The 22352-nt window shown below is 31.2% G+C and overlaps 1 protein-coding gene across 6 annotated transcripts in view; it reads left to right on the top strand.

Annotated features, from left to right (window-relative positions):
• shakB (shaking B) overlaps positions 1 to 22352 on the top strand; it is a 272520-nt gene that overhangs the window by 230708 nt on the left and 19460 nt on the right. Inside the window, exons 1-3 of one of the 6 annotated variants that reach the window (XM_070635420.1) lie at positions 7350 to 7663; positions 17300 to 18309; positions 18449 to 18703. The exons of 2 other annotated variants lie outside the window; for them this stretch is intronic. In XM_070635420.1, coding sequence (XP_070491521.1) covers positions 18205 to 18309; positions 18449 to 18703 — 360 coding nt within the window. In that variant the 5' untranslated portion in view covers positions 7350 to 7663; positions 17300 to 18204. Of the gene's footprint in view, positions 1 to 7349; positions 7664 to 17299; positions 18310 to 18448; positions 18704 to 22352 lie in introns of those variants that run through there. 3 more of the 6 variants (XM_070635422.1, XM_070635424.1, XM_070635423.1) reach the window with 3 other exon arrangements.

Below are 22352 nucleotides of genomic sequence, written 5' to 3' on the forward strand. Positions count from 1 at the left end.
GGATTTAGATCTCTGATAAAACGGCAACTCCACATAATTTGCAAGAATTCATCAAAAACGGCAAAAAAAAAACATCAAATTTCTATTGTGGTCAATGATCTAAAACCAGAGCTATCAAATTGAATGACCAAAGAGCAATTGTTAGCCAATCTTTGAAAACGAGGGTTTTCTGAATTTCTGAACACTTCTGCTTCAAAATCACTGAAACCCTATGTCAATATCCAAATACTGGACCATGAAGTCGAATTGACTCATATTGTCTGTTCCACAACTGTTAATTTAGTCCTGGAGTCATTTCATCTTAGAAAATCAAGTAGAATCTACATCAATACTAGAAATTCTTATAGTGCTTAAGTACTCAGACATCAAAATCTACACATATTATGTGCATATTATCCTAGCGACAGCTAATCTCAAATAACAAATCGGTTAATCGATCTAAAATAGGCCACCAGACAAGGGATGACTCTACTATGGTACCGGATTCAAACTAAATCCTCCGATATCTTCAGTAATCATTCTGATAACACCCCTTATTGCTTATTAAGAGATCAACATACACTAACTTTGACTTACTTCAAACTTATTCCTCATCATAATAATTTTCACACCTTAATCTGTTCATACTTCCATATCACACCAACTTTAAACCCCTCAAAATACTCCATAACACTAAAAACACATCCTGCTGTCATCAAAGTTCTAAAATAATCCAAAATCACCTATAAAACTTAACATCTCTATGAGAATCTACACGTCGTAATCTTCAATATAAAGCCTCAACCATAAACTTGAAATTAAAATCCAATTAAATTTACAATTTGACAGTATGTCAACAGCAACAAATGCGCGATAACTGGCAATGATTTTACACCAACTTCTCCTCTTCACATCTCATGTGAATATAAAAAAAAAATATTTTTTTTGTCAGAATTTTCATTTGCAACGTGACACATTTTCGACTTCATATAAAACTGTCAGCAATGAATTTTTTGGCAGCAAGCAGCATATGTAGCACAATAAATTATGTAAGAAATTTATATCTATAATATGAAATATATGTAAATAAAATATAAAATTAAGTAAATGTTAGGTATATGAGGTATATTGAATGATTAAGCTCTAAAGTTTCTAGTTTTGTTGTGAAAAAAGTGAATATTTTGTTGCTATGCGATTGATATGAAGCTGTTGTAAAAAAATTAAATCGTTCATAAATCTATATTGGCAATCGTTTAGAATTTTATGAATGTGTTGGTGACCCGATGGACACATATTGTCGATGTGGAGCTTTTGGATGGATGGCATGGGGATGTATGCAATTGTATTGCTCAGATACGACAGCATACAAGTATATGACTGTATATGCTGTCTTTAACTCACGTGATGATGTAGCTTAAATGTCTTTTCTTGCTATGACTTACAATATAGATTAGAATCCTACTTATGCTTAGCAATAAAAGCTTCTGGACTTGCCTATGGATAGTGCTACTCAAATTAAGTCTCACGACACTCTCCTATGTCGTGGCATGGTCTCAGTTGAACTAAATTATCAGTTAAGAACTCAAAAATCCTAGAAACTTGAAGATAAGTTTCAAAACTAATAGAAATGCCGAATGACATCAAAATCCCAAGCTCTGGATATGCCCCAGTTACTCCTATAGGCTGTTACTTTCTAGGGTACCTTCCTTAAATGTAGTTGTACAGATACATGTGTTCCATATATCTAAGAGGCCCTTTCGTTGCCAAGAATCTCTAACCTTAAATTCTGAATTTCTAATTAATTCTGCTACAAAATCACTAAAACCTAGTGTCAATATTCAAATACTGGTCCATGGAGTCAAGTTGACTAAAATTGAATGTTCCATACAAAATACGAGTCGACTTCGAGCTCTCTACTGATCTATTGATCGATACAAACCCCAAAATTAACCCCTAACACCTTCCACCCCCTTTAACTCAATCTATACTTTCCGGGTTCAAAAACATATTTTTTATTTATCCATTCTTTTTTTTTGCAACATGGCTCAATTTTTGTGATTTGATTCCATAATCTAATGACATCTAATAACAAATAATAGCACGTATAACAATTTATTTGAGGCAATACAACATGAAAAATTGACCATTTTTTTTGGTATCAAATAATATCGAACCATTTACAGTAATGACGGTGTAACTTTTATTGTTGCCCAGTCTATCCAATAAAACATCCTATCCATTATTAATTTATTGAAATTCCATTCGATGCGACTCATAAAAAAAAGTTTCATTTCAAAAAAAAACAAGCATGTATATTGACATAATAACGATATCAGCAGTATCATCAGCAGAGAGTAACACAAGTATCATGAAAAACATATTTGTATGCTGCAATATGTATGTATTTTTGGAGCACAAATATAATAATAATGGTAGTGTAATCTAGCATGAATAAACACTAGACTTTAGACACTACGGTAAAATTTTTTGAATTTACTATAAAATAAATGAGCATATAATAAATAAATTATGGGATGGAATGGATTAAGTGACTGATTTTGATGCCTACGACTGAATATCCTTTTGTCCCATCATATTCTGTGTATGTGTGTCTCAACAACAGCAACTCAAGTCTGTCTGTGGATTATAATAATTATTCTAATTTAAATGCAAATTGATTCATGTTCACATACTTTTTGGCTTAGTCTTTTTTATTTTCATTGGCTTTGATATTTTTTGGAGCATGATCTTAAGGAGTGTGAGGGAAAATTGGCTTTTAAATTGTCTATTATTTTTCATTGAGCGATGACAAAAGTCTAGCAATGATTGTGTGTGATGAGAATGTCTTTTGATCGTTTTTGGGGCTCATAAGGGGTTGTATGAAGATTATAGGTTGGTGAAATCGGAGTTTATGATCAACAGGTCTATTTGGTGGCTTAAAGATCAGATGAAGTACTTAAATGTCCTAAAATGTGATATGCTTAAATATTGAAGGACTAGGTTTCAGCTAAGAACACCAGACCTGTATTTTAGATTTGCAGTCCTGAATTTGTTGACTATAACTTTAAGTTCGTCCAAGGCTGCAATATTCACAAATTGGACTAACCTATGAAGCACTAGACGTTGTCAAACCTAAATTTCATTTACGTGAACGTCCAATCTTCAAAACATAATCTTAAGACTCCTTTGAATCATGTCTTGTGGTATAAAGTTGTAGTATCAATAACACAATTGTAGATTGAGACTCAGTGGCATTACCAGGAGGTTTATTGACCTCAAAAACCGCTCTTCAGAGGAAAAATATTCAATTAACTTTAAGAACATTTTCAAAACATCCATAATTGATGTGGTGTAGCTATAAAATCAGATAATTAATCTAGTTCCACAAAATATGACAACTGGCATGAAATGGACGAAAAATAGAATACAATTCTTAGGCTGTCTTGACTCTCCCGTAGAGTCGAGTTTGCTGATTCCAGAGTCAAGTCGGCCTCATGACACTAATTTTCATATTTTAAAGCCATGTGTCTTTCTGATGTAATCTAAATTTCAATTAAATTATCTAAAAACATACTTTAACCCACACCATCCACCAACAATTCATTAAAAACACCCCTCATCCAACCAAAAATGCGCCATATTTCCAACAACATCTACAAACAACCCCAACCATCATACCTTATATAATATCAACAATGAAAAAATTAGAAAAAAAATTGTCATTGTGTAGACAAAAAAAGGAACATCAAAAGCATCCTGCTTCATCCTAGTATGAGTGTCATGATTTACAGTGTCGAGTTACAAATATCAACACATAAATTGCTAATTCACCTCTGGATCACGTCCAAAAGAGGAGCTTAAAACAAGAGATGGAAGAAAAAATTAAAAAATACAACGAAAAATTTTTTTTTGTGCTTCATATTCTGGGAAGATAAAGAAGAAGGAAAAACATCATCGCTCACGGCCCTCACAAAATTTTGTGCATCTGGCAAATTTTTGTCGATAGTTTACAAAAGACGAAAAACTAGAGAAACACAGAAAAAAATCGTTTTAAATTTTTTTTTCTCTTAAAAAACCTTTACAACGTTAAAAAAATTTAAATTAGCGAAAAAAAAGTCATAATGTAAGTCGTGTATTTAAGGCAATGTGTATAAGTCTTCACTTTTCTGTGTTTATATTATTTTTTTTCCTAGGTTAGGGGTTGTGCGGGAGTGATGTACATTGTGATATTGTAGATTCATATTTTCTAACGAATTTTTGCTTATTATGATTGCTGGAGGGAAGCAGTACAGATCAATTGTTTTGCATGACATTCTTTAGACGTTCTCTAGTGGGTGCAGATCAATTGTGATCGATGACCTCACATAGATCCCTAACAGACATAGAGTGTGCTTTTAAACTGCAGAAATACCACTGCGGCACTTAAAAATGATCTCTTTACCTGTCGAGGATGTCCCTTAAAACTAGGGTGGCCAGAGGATTTTCACAAAATATCGGGAAACTTTTGGAAAAAATTGGGACACTTCTAATTTTGGAACTACTGGGACAAAGATACAGCAGATGGCCGCCCTAATTAAAACATAATCACGAAGTTGATTTGAATTTTGTATGGAAAATCGATTCAAGTCGACTTGACTCAATACATCGGCATAAAACTAACTCTACCACTGGTTACCGCTTACCTATTTCCGATTCCAAGTGCAATACAGTCTCGATCGACCATAAGCTTGTTTGTCTTCCCCTCTTTCACGTGATCATTTGCCATTTAATCTGATAGACAGCTAAATGCTTATTTTAAATTCTATCTCTGTCAATTGGGATCAACAACCTCTTTTCAGGAGTAATTTGGGCTCCTTTAGCTACCTACTTATCTACTTGATCTTCCAGACCACCAATTACCGACACAAAATGCCATGATATCCCTATCAACAGCTTCTCTCCATGAGTTTTTGAGTCTTCCTTACATTATATTACCATCAGCAAAATCCTACAGCTACTAATCCCCCCATCAAAACCTCAAACATCATTTCACATCCACCCCATAATCATGAAAACTTTTTTTTGATGAATATTTTTTTCTTCATACATCTCTAATAGCTTGTAACCGTACCACTTTATGAAAACATTGATCGGTAAATTCACGTGATACGAAATATTATTTTAAAAACAAGTGAGGCATTTTGCGTCTGGTTTGACGGCATCATAATTTATCTAAGATTATTTTGCAAATGATGAATTATTTGCGGATAGGAAATGAAATTAAAAATCATTTTTTTATATATACAGAGAGGAGCTCTCTGCTGTTTTATGATCTAAATATTGGAGGTGATGTGGCAAGAAGAAGTTTTTGAGATTTTTCAATTGAAAAAAGTCTACAAATTTTTATGTAAATATATTTGGGGAATTGTGAAATTTGTAATGATGCGTCTAGATTTACATATGTTAATGTATATGATAGTTAGGGTGATTGCTAAGAATTTATTGATAGTTGTGAAATTTAGATTCGTGATCGGATGCTTATTTTGAGATTTTTCATTGGAATATCGATTGATATTCATGAATATTGTTGAGTTTTTGAGGGGGATTAGGTCAATTTTGATGTGAAATTGGACAAGTTTGGGAATATTTTCAATAGATTTTCTTAAAAGTAGCTGATAATTGAGGATAATTTGGTCGCTGAAGGTGAATGCTACCATAATGTGTAACTGTAATGGACAACCTACCCGTAAGACTTAATAAATACATGCAAGAGTCATGTAGGCTTGGTTCCTGATTTAATATTCGTTAACCGACATGTGCTTTTCGGTTTAAGGTACCCTCACCCAGAGTATGAACCCAGGATATCATATAATTATTGGATAAATGTATTATGCGATGTATCAAGCAATACATTTGCCTAGGTTTTGACTTTTATTTGCAAAATTGAAGTATTAGATACACATTGTCATATACTCTGATACATAAATTGTCATTTACCGAATTTTTCGAACAAATCTTGGGATAGTTTTATATTCGAGTAATTTAGCTATATGCCGAATCGCTAAGACTAGTGTGTTTCCTAGCTAATCTGACTGAAAATAGACACATTTAATAATAAATCATCTAATATTCCATTTCCTGGATCTGAAACTCCATGATGTGTAATAATAGCTTAATTTAAACTTGATTGGTCATAAAACAAGCCCACAAATACATCCCATGAATTGAACCATCAGCAATAAAAATCCACATTAATGAATTTCACCATGATCTTCGTCCAAAATTAGCACAAAAATTCCTCCAATACCATATGATCATCATCATCATATCAGCATTACATTCACAATAATCTCCTAAACAGCAAATTCCCCCACAATACAAACTCAATTTCAAAACAAATAAAACCCCACAAAAACCGCAATGACAATTCAAAGCACTTCCATATCGATGGAGGAAAAAGTTGCGGAAAAATGATTATCACATTTGGTGGGTGAAGGAATGGAAGTAACACATACATCGTATAAATGTTATAATAATAAAAAATGAGAGAATCGTGCACACACAGTCAACGATATTCGAATGTCTGTAAGATTATATCTTATGTGTAAAACTGATCATTGAATATTCATATAAAATTATCCACATAAAATAAGTAAGCATGTATATGTGGCTGATAATAAAATTGTAAAATGCATTGTATATTGGACTGAAATGAAGCTTAAAGGGGTTGACAATTGTAAGTGCCTAAAAGAATAATTTTTTATTGCATTGAAGCAATTCATATTCATGAAAATAAAGAATGCACCAACTGTAGATGGGTGGGTGTGGGGGTTAGTCGCATAAAAAAGCTATTTAGAGGGTGAACAATATATATACACAAAAAACAATATTGGAGCCAATTTTTCTGCTTCATATTTATATTTTTTATCAAATCTACACCATTATATCCAGCATAAAGAGAAACTGAGAGAACAACAAGCAACTATCCGTACAATTATACACAATGGAAGCTGAGAGATATAATAAAAAAAATTGTGAATTAGTTGTAGAAAGATCAGGCTGAACAGCAGAGGAAGTTGTATACATGATGGCAAATATTAGCATAATATACATACACACATGTATGAAAATCGACTATACATGTGTTTAATATCAAGCTAACGTATTTTTTCATTCATATAATATTGGAAATATATTCCTTGTATCCCGTACACACAACGACTCGGTTCTTTATTATATCTGAACAGAAAAAGAAAATGTTCATGATGAAAAGAAAAAACTATACAGCAGCAGTAGCAACATTATTTCTGAGCCAGAAAAAAAAAGAAAAATACACAAATACTATATGTCGTTTGAGCGTTGGCCAGTGTTAATTTTGACGTCGTGACGCGAACAACTAGCGTCCGGGGAAACCAGAAACCCGAATTTTTTGTGTTAAAAAAAGTATCTACTTTATTTTGTCTTATAGTAGAGTTTCTGTTGAGTTTTCTCACTGTCTCTGTGTTACGCGAAAGTTACTATATCATGTGTCATAACATAATGAAATTTAAAACCTTAAAAGAAGTTCAGTTTCTAGTCGAAATGTTGATTGTGTAGTGAAAAATTGTATAAAAAAATATTAAAAAAGTAAATTGCATTGTCTTTTTCATGTAGCATGTGCATCAAGTGTGTGTATACCTCCATCGTCATATTTCCATAATACAATGTAAATAGATGTGTATCATAGACACATTAAGTGACATAGACACCATAAATGATCATACGTGACATTCTCATTTATGATCAATTAAAATATGATTTAGTTAATTATGTGTGAAGCTATATATCATCATCTATGTTTAATTAATGCCCTACTGATGATCATCGTATAATGCTAATCAGTTTAATCTGAAATCTCTTTTTTTGAGGGGGGAGAAAATGTGACTTTTTTAATGTGGATTTCTTTTTTTTTTTGTTTTGCGATGAAAGTTTAATGAGCAGAGGATAAATAATGTGAAGATTTTTGGCAATTTTTTTGCGAATTTTCGAGACATTAATTTGAAATCATGAGAAAATTAAGATGAAATTGCAGGAAAATGGTGAAATCTTTTGTGTCACTATGTCCAAGCGTTGATGATCTTAATACAAAAGTTGTAGATTGTTTATCGACGGCGGTAAACAGTTTTGATAATTTTTGAGGAGAAAATGAATTTTTGATAAACAAAATCAACTAAAAATAGTTCATAATTATGGATCATATCGATTTTAATGAAGAATCAGACACAATTGATAAGTAATATAAATTTGATGAAGATTAAAAATTGCGAAATTTTAAAATTTGGTGAAAAAACAATTTTGAATTGAACATTGTAAAAGTTTGGAAAATTTGAATTTTTATTAAAAAAGTTTTAAGTTCTGAATTATTTTTAAATCTTAAATTTTTGAGCATTTAAAAAATTTCAAAATTTTAAAAAAAATTTGAAACATTTCAAAATGTAAATTTCTGTCTGAAAGATTTCAATTTTATTGCAAAAGTTTCAAAAGTTTAAATTTCTATTGAAAAAGATATTAAATTTAAATTTTTTAATTTATTTTAATGAATCAAAATTTGAATTTTTTTGGATTTTCCTTGAACATTAATAGAAAGTTAAAAGTTTGAATAATTGATGAACAATTTAAAGACTCATAAAAATTTCAATTTTTTTCGACAATTCCATTTTTTGATGAAAATTTTAAAAAAGTTTAAGTTTATGTTGGAAAGTTTAAAAATTTTAACTTCTATTAAAAGTCATAAAATTTTAATTTTTCTTAAAATGTTCAATCATAATTCAAAATTTAATTAAGTAAAAGTCAAAAAATTTCAATTTTCCAAAATTTTAAAATTTCAATTTAGATTGAATCGTTAAAAAAAATGTTTTAATTTTTAATGAATAAATTTGAAAATTTTAAATTTAAAGATTTCATTACTTTTATAATATTTTTTGAAAATCTTAGTTTTTAAAGAAATATTCAAGAATTTTAAAGAGTTGAGACTTTTTAAAAATTAAATTTTAAAATATTTTGACATTTTGTCCAAAGACTGTCTAACAACTTAATTCTAATATTTAAATAAGCTCAAATTTAATTCAAGTTTTTTGCACTTAATCCCCAAAAAAGATTGAAAGTCAGTCTTAACTTGTCAAAAAGTTAAAAATCAATGTTATTTTAGCTGCTCGATCTGTTTAAAAATTCTCTTTAATTAAAATTTTAATCTTCATCCTCAAAAATTCAAAATCACAAATTAATGTTTTTTGTCGTTTTTTTGACAGATTTACTCAAAATTCCTTTATAATGCAAAGAAATAAAATTAAAATTAAATTCGCGATTTTCATTCTAATTAACGACATCAACCTGCAATTTGTCTTACCGCTGTGTCTTTTAGCCAGCAATTCATTCAACAATATCTCACTCAAGCTTCATAAAACGTCATTCAAAACAAAAAGAGTCAAAAAATTGAAAATTTTCACATTTCCTCACCCCGCGTCTCATCACATCACATAAATTACAAACAATTAAATCCTCTGAGCAGAACAAAAAAAAAAAATCATGTTATAGTGCAACTGAATATGAACATTTAAATAATTAATGATAATCTGATCATGAAATATTTCAATCATCAAATTGTATTCAATTTTCTTTTCTTGTGCCTGAAAATTGATTTCTTTTGAATTAAAAGAAAAGATTTTTTTTTAAGAATTTTTCTTCACGTTTTTTTTTTCTTTTCTTTTTCTCTTTTTTTTTCAAAAATTAACGATATTCAATTTGTACAAGAGTCTGAGATAAAAATAGATATTTATATCTATAACCATGCGTATTTTTGAAGTTTATATAAAAAAAAAATTACTAATTTTGCTACACTCTACGCTAAGTAGAGAAATCATTCAAAAATATTGTGGATATATGTGTGATACGAGCTGATTTTTTTTTTGTTCAATAATTAATGATGATAAGCAGATTGCCAATATATATATATACTCTTAATAAATCCGCGATAAGTTATTTGAAGCTTAAATTCTCAAAATGTTGAGGAAAAAAAAATGTGGTTTAGTCATGTAGAGATTTAAAAATAATTAAAGAGCATAAATTTGCTCTGTTGAAAATTAAAACAATAAACACACAAGCGTAACTGAGTGAAGAGAAATTGGAAACGTTATGTGAAGCGGGTAGCAGCAAAAAGGCAATGAGTGACGACTGAGATGACACAATAAATTTTCTTTTATTTACGTATGATTGCCATTATTACTGCACACTGTCTTAAGATTAATCCTCTTGTTTGAGGAGGAAATGAAATTTGAGATTTTTTCATTTTGAGATTTTAGTTGCTGTTGGGTTAGGTTAGACAGTATGAGGGGCAACAATGTGACATTAATTGGTTGTTTATGAGGTGTTTACCCTAACAGGCATACAGTCTGTTTTCATAGTACAGAAAAACCACTACGGTACCTAAAAGCGGTATTTTGACTGTTAGGGTTATGTCAGACAAGTCAATGGACCTGAGCTCGGAGTCGACTTGAAATTTGTTTGAAGTAGAGTCAACTTTAATCGACTTTTCCATCTAAATCAAGGTTTCCAGAATTCCCAAGGTTCCTGTTCTCGGGAATATTCCCGTTTTTGGACACCCTACATATAAAATCCAAGTCGACTTCAAGAAGAGCTCTGCTATGGACTATAGTCTTAGTAAGGGTTCGGCTAAGAAGCACTTCTGCGTTTTAGATGAGCAGTCATGTAGTTTTAGACTGTACCTCATAGTTCATCCAATACTGCAGCTCTGAGTTTCTTGTCTGAAGACCTGATGCTCTGGACGAACCCTAGTCTCAATATACCCTAACAGACAATAGACATACTCAACTAAATGAGCATGTTCACGAGTTTAATTGCTCAAATTTGTGAACATACTCACGAACATGTTTCTTGTATGTTTCAAGTGTCAACCCAGTGTCCTAGCTTCGACCAAACAATAGGATAATTTGAATTATTGTTTCTTTTTAAACGCTATTTATTGAGTTGCTCTGTTCATTGGGTGGTTGGTCATGAACAAATCTTGTAATCAAATCAAATCTTGTAATCGATTTTTCGACCACTTCTACTGCTCTAATACTATTAAATCTAGTCTTGGTGTCCGAAATAAATTTTAAAATTTGAGTTTGGTTTCAACCCTTACTCCTTATTTTCTTGGCTGTGGTGCACGAGAGCCTATTGCAACAATTGAAAACGTCTGTAGAAAATTTCCAGTTACAACCCTAGTTAAGCTAATTTGGCAATTGTGAGTGGCAACTTCGAGTTATATTTGTATAAATTTTGACCCCAGACCCGCTCCACGTCATCCCAATTCCGGATTATTCAATTCTGCAACTTCTCAAGTACAAATAGACCGCTTTTGGGTATCGTATAGGTGCTTCTGTATCATGAAAGTATGCTCTATGCTTGTTAGGGTTCAGGGATTAATTTTCAATATCAAAATCCCAAAATCCCTCAATTTAAATGCCAAAACCCACAAAATATCTTAAATTTCACAAAGTTCTCCAACATTACATCTCAAAACACCGCAGAAAAAAGAATTAAAAGCAACAAAATCAGAAAATTTCCTTTTCACAATTTTCCGACACTCTTTCCTTCATTCAATTCATTCCCTCCTCACTTTTCCGCATTGTCTTGATTATGTTTCAGTCATTCTTTATATCTTTCATACCCGTCGATCATTTGTGCTTTCATCTCTCAATTGTTGCTTCTTTGATAACCTTTTTTCTTTTTCACTTTCTTTTGTGTCTGTTGAAAATATTTTCACTTGTACTATTTTAATCTTTTTTTTTATTTTAAATATTTTCATGAAATTTTTAAATGCCTTTTTGAATTACTTGTATACAATTTTTTATTTTATAAATGAAATCCTCTTGATTTAACCTATTTAAAATTAGCAGTGACTTGTCTGTGAAATAAAGAATGTTTTAATAAGAAAAATCAAAGATTTTTTTCTCACAATTCGTAGTAAAAGATGTCATGTGATGTGTTATAAACATATTCAATTTATGCTGTGTGGAATTGTATATGAGGAAATGTAGGTTAAACCGCATTATGGGTAATGAAATCCCTAATATTTTCCTTAATACTTTTGAAAATCTGCAATGCATATATTCAGGGATGTAGTTAGGAATTGTTTGGGGGGGGGGGGGGGGGGGGTAGGGAGGGGGTATGGGGTGGCGTTGGATGGCTGATTTGGTATAAATTAAAAGAATTTTGGGGATTTTTGGGATATTTTTCACGAAAAACCCAAGAAAATTGAAGAATTCTATCCAAAAAAGCTGTCCTTGACCCCCCATCTTGACATCCCTCCATCCATCCTCAATACACCCCTGACCCCTCATCTCCATCCACCCAACCCAACAGCAAAAACACTCACAGCATCCAAAAGCAATCCCAAGCAATTCCCAATTCCTTCATCCTGAATAACCGCAAAATACTATAAAATCCACACAAAAAAAAATTTCGTACGTTTCATGCCTTAAAAATCAGCTTATGTGTAACCTCATAAATTTATTTAGATAAAAGAAGAAGCAAAAGCAAAAAAAATTATTCACGGTCAATTTTAAAATGAAATTGATCATTTTCTTGAATCTTAAATCGTATAAATGTTTGTGCTCTCGATTTTCTTTCTTCTTTTGATTCCTTTGTGAATTGTTTGACGCAATTTTTCAAAAAGCGGGAATTGTGCTGGATGTGCATAGTTATTGATGATAGAATGTCTGGGAGGTTTTTGTGAGTTTATTAAGAATTTATGGAGGAAGATAGTTTCTTAAAGTGTCCTTTATGTAGTTTTATAAGTGGATATGAGGAAACCCGAGCGGTACAGCAAAGAAAACCACACATTTTGCGTTTAAAATGGGTTGAAATCAGTTTTAACGTTACCTTTAGGGCTACTTTGAGTCTTATTGTTAATACTAAGACGTAGTCGTACCATAGACATACCTGAGCAGCACATCGTGGTCGCTAGGACACCGTTGCGTAGCTGTATTAACGACAAGACGGAAAGTTGCCCAGACGGCACCATGACGTTGCATTTTGACCAATTTTTACGGCCATAAATGCGATTTGCAGCATTTAGCCGCTCAATATAGCAATTATCTTGTACTTACTTGCTTACTGTAACCATGGTAATATTTGGAACTAAGGTTACAACTTGGTTACAACAAAATGCTTTCCGTCTGACTTTGTTGCTGGCTCTGTCACCTAATTTGTACAAATCCTCTATCCACACGCTGAGCTGACATTCTTTCATCACTGTTCTGACTCCAAGTAGCTTTTGGAGCTCCTGGTCGCCTTTTCCCTTGTGGATTCCATTCCAAAAATGGTGCAGCAAACTCGTTGTGCAGCTCGGGAAAATACCACAGTACATGCAGTTCTAGTGCCAGCTTCAACAGATGAAGCACTTGAAAAAAATTACAAAAACTTGAAGAATAACTGAAAAAATTACTTAATTACACACATTCATGCATCCTTAGAGATATATGATGATAATTAAGGTTAAAATTAAAACACAACGAGTAACATGCATTCTAGAAAAACAACAATCCAGTACAAGTACACTTGCCTCAAGCTGCAACACATAAAAAATACTCATACAGACAATCTAAATTAAGCATCCTCAAATTCAACCTCAGGAAAAATGCGTTAAAGTCATTGAAAATATACAAATAATCTCTTGCAATGCTCACCTACTTTTTTTTTGCTATCCATTTGAAAAATGGAATGAACGTAATTGAATTTTTTGTATGAATATAGGAAAAAATCTCACTTAAATAAATATTTAAAATGAGAATTTACCACATATATATACATCCACATCTGCAATAATTATCTAAAATAAGTGAAAGAAAGCTAAATGTTCAATATGAGTTATTATCTATTCTATCAACTTGATGGTTTACTTTATTTACTTAAATTTTGAGCCACAAGATCGCTGTCATGTTGTATAAGACAGGCAGAATGAGTAAATTTTTTCTATCTCTTCGTCCGATTGATTGATGTCTTAAATTTGGTGAAATAAAAATTAAAATTCGAGTTGAGTTTATTTTGTCTTGATACATTGAATATTTATGTTATTTTAAGAAAGATTTAGTAATCAGGAAAAAGGCACTTAATCCCATAAATACATTTTTTCGGTGATTTGAAAGAAAATTTTTTCATGACAAAAAGAATTAGCTTGATTGAGGTTGAATCTGAATTGAGGTTGTTGACCTAAATGTCTTGGGCAAGTGCTAGGTGTGTAGATCTCGTGGGTGGCTAGATGTGTCTTGAGTGCCTAGATGACTTGTGTATCTAATTGTCTTGTGATGTCCTGGGCTTGGTTGATATCAAAGCTATTCTATTCCACTGTAGATTTGAGTATACACAATTTAGGGCTTTGTCCAGCCAACCCCATCTTTTTGAACTTAAAACATTGAAAGGCTGGTTTTAAAGATAAACAGTATATTGAGCTATTTAAATCGTTCAAGATTATGAAGAAAGTCGATGCCTAATACAGTAGTAAGAAGCTTAATTTGACCCTTATTGCGCCTTACAAGCATTTGCCCCATAAAAGTATTCTCAATCTGACCCCAACCACATTTTCCCCTCACATGTCTGACCATACAACCATTCAGATCAACAACACTGTCTTTATGTCGAAATAATTTAAAATCTGCTAACTGTATCATCTATGTGTCATTTACCTATTCTTTACACACGCCTTTCTTTTTTAAACTGTAAACATGCATTGCCGCATTTAATTTTATACAAATTATTTTCGATCAAATGAAAATATTTAGTTATACTTTGTGCGTATAATTTGACTTCAGACTTAATGTTGAATATCTTATTTTTAAAAAACATCATGTATTTAAAATTATTCGAGAGTTGTAAAACTTTTTTCACATGTACAGCACAGATGGTTAATTTAGCACGTCATTTTAAAAACTGCAAAGCACACACAAAAAATAATTTGCAGAAAATAAAAAATTTTAATGATCAACAACTTTTTTTTTTCACTTATTTTTAATTAAAATAAAATTATTTTAACATGTAAAACTAAATTCCAACAGATAATTATTGTAGCACTTAGCATAAGCAACAAAACAGGCGTATTAAAAGAAATTATTACAATTTGGGCGTCACTTCAAATGATTTTAATTGAATCAACTGTGGAAAACTTTTTTATATTATTTTTTAAAGTTTCCTCTTAAGGATGATGATTCATTTGGATTATTTTGATGGATTTTATTGATGGAAATAATAATTGGTATATCCTTTCCTGGCTGTTTATAGTCTTGTTTATTGTTGAATTTAATTGACCTGAACAGGATGATGTGGTGATTTTCAATTATTGGTCGTAAAATGGATCAAAATTAGGCATTACATAGCAGTTAGGGCACCTCTAGGTGTTGGCGTCAATGCTGTGACATTTCGACATCCTAGCAGCTACATTGTGCTGCTCTGGGTGATTTACTGTCCATATACGTATTATCTGTCAAATAATTGAGTAAAATTTAGTAAAGTTGACTGTAAGTCAACTGAAATTCATCCTGTTATGTGGCTTAGTGACACATTGGATTAGTCTTTCGGCACTTGACCCCCAAAAACACTCGTTTAATTGATCAAAATCCGATACAAGACTGATTTGAGACCAGTGTGACTCTAGTGTCGGATTTATACCAAAACCGGAACTAATTCAGGCTAATTTTGGCCTGGGATGGATTTTTGATCGATTGACTGATTTGTAGAATCTTTGCATAATTAAAAGAGCCCGCTTTTAGGCATTACAGTGGTAATTCTGTACCATGAAGACATGATCTATGCCTGTTATGTTTGAGTATTCCACAAGAGAACTTAACTTTTTTGAACAATCATCCAAAATGAAGCTTATAGTCTTCGTTGAGAGATACAACCTAAATCACATTATAATCAGTCTAATCCCACGCCATTCACTCCATTCGCTCTACTCTAATCACACAGCCTTGCCCTCTAGTCATACTATAATGATGACTCACATCCATACCAACAATCTTACTCAGAATCAATAATACTTATTATACTATAATCTATTTGTAATATTTACCCAAAAAGAAAATGATCATCTGATTTCGACAGATTTTTTCATGACTAATCCCAAAATGAATCACATCCAAATCCTCCGAAAAAAAATAATAAAATAAAATGAATCTTTCTGCATTCATCACCGTCAATCTCTATCGCATTTAAAAAGCACTTTAAAATTAATCCTCAAATATATAAATTCTCTCTCTTTGTCTGCTGTCTAGACTGCATGCATTGTACTTTAAGTTTTTTAATCACTGACTTCCCATCTAAATTCCGACAAAAATTTCCCTTAGGACTCTTGTTTTGCTCAACAGCCATTCGAAAAAATATAAAAAGTTGTGCATACTCCAAAAGAGGAGTATAAAAAGCTACAAATTAGAAAAGATAGAGGAAATATGAATTATGGAGGTTGGAAAATTGTTATTGCACTCGACAAGCACATGGATGGGGTGGAGTTAGGGGGGTTGTCTGGAGTTTATGATTGAGGGGCACTCATTTGAGCGGTCATTTGGTTTATCAGGCAATGAGCGTCTCTATGCTCAATGAGCGTCCCTAACATACAAGCATATGCTCAATGAGAAATTAACGGTACCTAGTGAGCATACTCATTGGTACAAATAAGATGCTAATTGAGCATAAGGTCACCAAGAATTTGCTCAATAGTTATCATTAGATGCTCATTGAGCATATGCTTAGAAGTAAGGACGTGCTCTTAGAAGCAGAATTAGTTGACATTAACGTTCATAAGCATGCTCAACTGGTTTATTTAAGTAGAGCTTGCGTTCGAGAGGACACTATTTGCCTATTAGGGATGGTTGCCATTTGAGAGTGGCTTCCATTTGTTGTTAATGGCAGAGCTTTGATTCTTAAAGGCTCCGTGGCGTAGCCTTCTTCATTTGTGTTGCTCGGGATAATTGAGATTCTATGGAGAATTTTATGAGTTTTCTGATGTTGCAAATTTCATTTGTTGCCATAAAAATGAACTTAAATCAGCCGTCATGTAGACATTAGGGCACTTTTATGTCTGACCAACATCATGGTGACGTAGCGATGCCCTAGCGACTACATGGTCACTTAATGATGCCTTAGTAACTCCATTGTAACCCTCAGAATTTGACTTAGAGATCCCCAATGATACCCCCCAAAACTCACCCTTACTTTCCCATGATACCCCCTAACTACACCCCAAATCTCCAAACACATGCACATGAAAAGACGAAAATAAAAAAACTAGCGGAAATAATTCTAATTATAGTTTCATACATATAATTCTTGTGAATAATCAGATACACAAAAAGCATTATAACATAATAGTTAGTGTTGGATATATAATAATAATAGCCATTTAGAGAATTAATCTTATGTGAGCTACGAGATTCTTATGAGAATAAACTACATTTTTATATAACTTATTATGTCGCATGATGCGGATAACGATGGAATACATCTTAAAGTGCCATTTTTGTCTAATTATCATTAAAAATAAATAAATAAATTAATGTGTGAGATGCCAACAAAAAAGTGTTAGTGACCCCGGCAATCAGTGAAAAAAGACACTTTTTCTATCTTCATTCATTCCTTCAAACATGCTTTCAACTGTAACTCTCTCAGTGATATAATGAAAACTGCCTTCGACTTCATCAACATAATTAAAACATTTTTAAAACTCTGTGATATAAAATGGCGTATAAAAGCACTTATAATCAGTTAAGTCTATGATTGTTACTATATTTAATTGCTGTTTCGGTTGGGTATATTTGAATATCGAGGATATACAAGCAATTTAGACAACAACAACAATAATGATGATGAGAATGAGATTGCAATTAAATTTGGTACCCAAATGAATGTAAAGGAAGCAATTGATGAAGAAGAAAAGTGTAAAAAAAAACTTCATCGAATTTACGATTTTTAATTAAAAAAAAATATTCTCGCTTTTTTCGAGGCGATACTGAAAAGAAGTTAAAATAATATCAGTTTGTGAATGGATAAAAGATGGAACAATTATGTGGGGGGTTACAAAAAATCAGAAAGAAGCAAAAACGAAAAAGAAATAAAAACGATAATAATATAAAAGTGCTTAAAATTGAGAGCTTTAAATATAAAATTATATAAAATCGTCACTTTATACTGACTTGTGGATTGGCTGCTGGATCAATCATGTTGGATATATTTCGTGGCCTTAAATCTTTAGTGAAAATTAGTCATATACAAATTGACTCACCAGTATTTCGATTGCATTATTCAATTAGTGTTATGGTATTGGTATGTATTGTCTTTTTATTATCCTTCCTATATGCTGTACAATATCCAATGACAGCGAGATTCGAATAAAGAAAATTCAATTTTTCTTATAAAATGCAATATTGATGACAAAATTAAATTTACTTCTATTACTATAAAGATTGCATTCTCGCTGATTGTCACAACCCGACAATATGTTGGAAATCCAATTGATTGTGTACATACAAAAGATATACCCGAGGATGTTCTCAATACATATTGTTGGATTCATAGTACATATGCACTCAAAAGCATGTTCCTCAAGAAAATTGGAAAGGAAGTGCCGTATCCTGGCGTTGGTAACAGTGAAGGGAAAATGGAAGACAGAAAAGTCTATAAATATTATCAATGGGTGTGCTTCGTGTTATTTGGTCAGGTTGGTTTCTTTTTTTATTGAGACAAAAATATAAATAAATAAAAATGATGATAATGAAAAATAAACAAAAAAATAATAATATTTTAATCCTATTTAATCGTGTGAATGGATGTTTAATCCGTTGATATTGCTTTTTTTGACATGTCATTCAGGGTGTGACCATATGCTCGACTGGTATTGAATGATGGTATTCGAATTAAGTGAAATGGATGATTTAAAAATTTTTCTTTATTTTCAAAATATTTTAAAAAATTTAATTTTAAAGAAGATTCAAAAAAGTTTTGAGTTTTTTATTAACTTCTTAAATTTAAATTTTTTAAAACCTAAATTATAATTCAATTTTCTTCCTATTTTAATTTGAAATTCAACAAAAAGAAATTTAAAATGTTAAAAAATTTAATTCTTCAGTTTTGAAAATTTGATAAAATTGAGTTATTCAAATTTCAACAATTTGAGTTCGTCATTTTTTTAAAATTTGAACTTTCTTTAATTCCATTTGAATTTTTAAATTAAAAAAAAATTGAGATTTCCAAATTTCAAAATTTTGATTTTTTTAAATTTCAAAATTTTGAGGTTTTCATATTTAAAAAATTTGAGATTTTCAAATTTCAAAAATTCTTAGTTTTTCAAATTTAAATATTTGAGATTTTTAAATTTCAATATCTTGAATTTTTCAAATATAAAAAATTAGAGTTTTCCAAATTTAGGAAAATTTTAGTTTTCAAATTTCAAAAATTTTGGTTTTTTCAAATTTCAAAAATTTGAGATTTTGAAACTTCAAAAATTTGAGATTTTGAAATTTGGATTTTTCAAATTTAAATTCTGTTCAAGTTTCAAAATTTGAAATTTTCAAATTTAGTAATTTTAATTTTACAAACTTAAAAATTCAAAATTTTTAAAATTTAAAACAACTACTGCAACTTCCCATCCCAAAACAGCATCAAAAATTCCTCGCCCATCAGCATTTTTATTTACATTTTAAAACCTTAATCATCTCAACATTTACTCTTTCACAAATCGAACAACAGACTTCAGCTGTTAAAAAATGCAAATAATTAAAATCCCTCCCAAAAATGGATTAATTAAATAGTCACTTTATTGCGAATTTATCACGAAAAATATTCCATAGATGCATTGAAATATGTGACAGTGCCATGTATGTTGCAGTCGATGTGTAATTAAAAGTACAAAATGTGAAATCAATTTCCCATAAAATTAATGTCATAATGAAAATTTTACCATTGATATAATGGAATTGCATGAGAGTTAGGGATAATTATTAATGCTTGATAAAAAATGAATTGTTATGAACAATTTTTTAATTTATTAAATTTTGTGATTAAAGATAAAAATGTTTTTAGATTAAAAATTGGTATTTGGAACAATTTTTAGTTGGTCAGGATGTGCTTTATGTTTCCTAGAATACTTTATAGAGGATGCTAGTCTATTGATTGTGATTTAATGGTATAATTGAATTTTTGGGAAATTTAACGATTGGTTTTAAAAGATTTTTGCAGTTTTAGTAGCGAAAATTCAGGAATTTGTGCTTTTTTTATTAAAATGGTCAATTAGAGTTCAATGGAGCCAACTATTTGGACGTTTGAAGTCCAGACTGCCCAAAATCCTGTCTATCTTCAATCCTCTCTTTTACTATTTTGTCCTGCCTTAAATCTTCCAAATTTCTTACTCATCATAACAAAATAACCCCAAAAAATCTCATATCACAGACAATATAATCAGCAATAATAAAATAAAGAAATTTGACCTTTAAGTTGTTGAGTTGTTGCTGTGTTTTTATTTTTTCTTGTTGTATCAACTTGTTGTCAAAATTGTATCTATTGCTGTCATAGACAGAGACTAACAGAAAATGTACGAATCATTGAGTTTTCAAAACGAGAGGAAAAGGTCGAAAAAACATAAATGGAAAATGTCATTGGCAATATCGTAATTTTAAACTTTTTTTTTTGCTTGATTTTTCTTACTACGACTTGTGAATTAGATGAAATAAATTTTGGCTTGTGTGGGAAGTCCATTGAAACATTTTTCTTTTGATTCATTCAGTTTTTGTATTGAAATTTTCTTTATTTTTTTTTGGAGAAAGTCATTAGAGTGGGTGAGGATGAAAATTTGAAAATCTTTTGATTGATTTTCTTTGAAATTGAAAGTTTTTTGGTAAAATATTTAAAATTGATGGATGAGACTTTGTTGTGGAATATAAAGGGAAATGAGGGGGTTAGGGAGGTGTTAATATGTGATTGTGATTGGTTGTAATTTTGTAAATCATGAAGCTAGAGCAGTACAATGAAGTTGACAGAGTGCTGTAATGTCACTGTATTGACTTCAAGACATGAGGAAGTCCTGAAGACTTCATAAAGACTGATAAAAGCTCGTTCTTACAGCTAAACACATTTTGTGGCCTCATTCTGCTCAGATAGAGTTCTAAGTACCCTAATATACCAAGTTCTAGATCTGAACTCGCTAAATGTCTCAATTTCAAGCAGACTTGACACTTTGATAGTTATAGGAATAACACAAGCCTGTTAATTGATCAAAAATCCAGCACAAATCCAGTGTGACTGAATTTACATCGAATTCGGATTCATTTAGATGAATATGTTCATGATCTTTAAAGCATTAATGAGCAACTCCATTGTATTTCACTATTTTTCAGTAAAAGAAACCAAATTAATGCAATAATCCAGCCTAAGATCTAATCAGATCACTTTTTATGGAAAACAAATCGCTTGACCAACACAATACATCAATTTTCCTCCTTACGAGTCCACCAAGCCATGAAATATGTGACAAAAATAGTCAATTCTCTACCCAAATTAATAGACGACAAATAGAATGGCATTAAAAGTAATAGAAACATATTGTCGCATAATTATTTTTCTGAGTAGATTTCTATTGTCATTGCCTTTACATAATAGAAAAAGTATTCAATTGTTATTCATTTTTTATACTTTGTTTTGTTCAAAGTAATATCGCAAAAATATATTTTTATTCTGTATATTGAATATCAAAAAAATATATAAAGCTTTCATTTCCATTTGAAAAGAATAATGGAATAATAATAATATCGTTGCGGAAGTTGAGATTGTGATATTCGAGGCAATATTACGATAATCTTAAAATCGATAGTTTTTAGCGCATTTATTCAATAAAATAAGGGATTTCTGTGAGGATTTAATCTGGCTATCATCGGTATTGGTTTGAGCGTAGGATATGCAAGATTAAGGAAGGATTTTTGAATTTATTAAGCATAATTGAAGGTTATTTGATAACAAATTTGTGAAAAATGGATTTTTGGAAGTATTCTGGATCACTTTAACAGGCAACAGCCATGCTTTTATACTATATAAATACCACTACGGTACCTAAAAGCGGTCAATTTGTCTGTTAAAGCCAGTTTAGGCCGAATAGTACAAATCGATTAGACCAACGTGACTCTAACTTGGTGCCGAATTCAGTGCTTGAATGCTTGACTGTTGATTTCAAATTTGGGGTCGACTGATCTATTTGTGTTGTTCAGGAAGGGCAAAGCTTGAAGGAAATATCCAGCAGGCAAGGAGCATTCTCTCAAGAGCAGCTTCAGCTCCGACTTGGAATATAGGCTACTGAAAATGGCTTTCAATCCCTTTATTTT

The sequence above is a fragment of the Chironomus tepperi genome, unplaced genomic scaffold, assembly GCF_022539635.2.
Source record: "Chironomus tepperi strain 1889 unplaced genomic scaffold, CSIRO-AGI_Ctep_v1 contig_89, whole genome shotgun sequence".
Lineage (NCBI taxonomy): Eukaryota > Metazoa > Arthropoda > Insecta > Diptera > Chironomidae > Chironomus > Chironomus tepperi.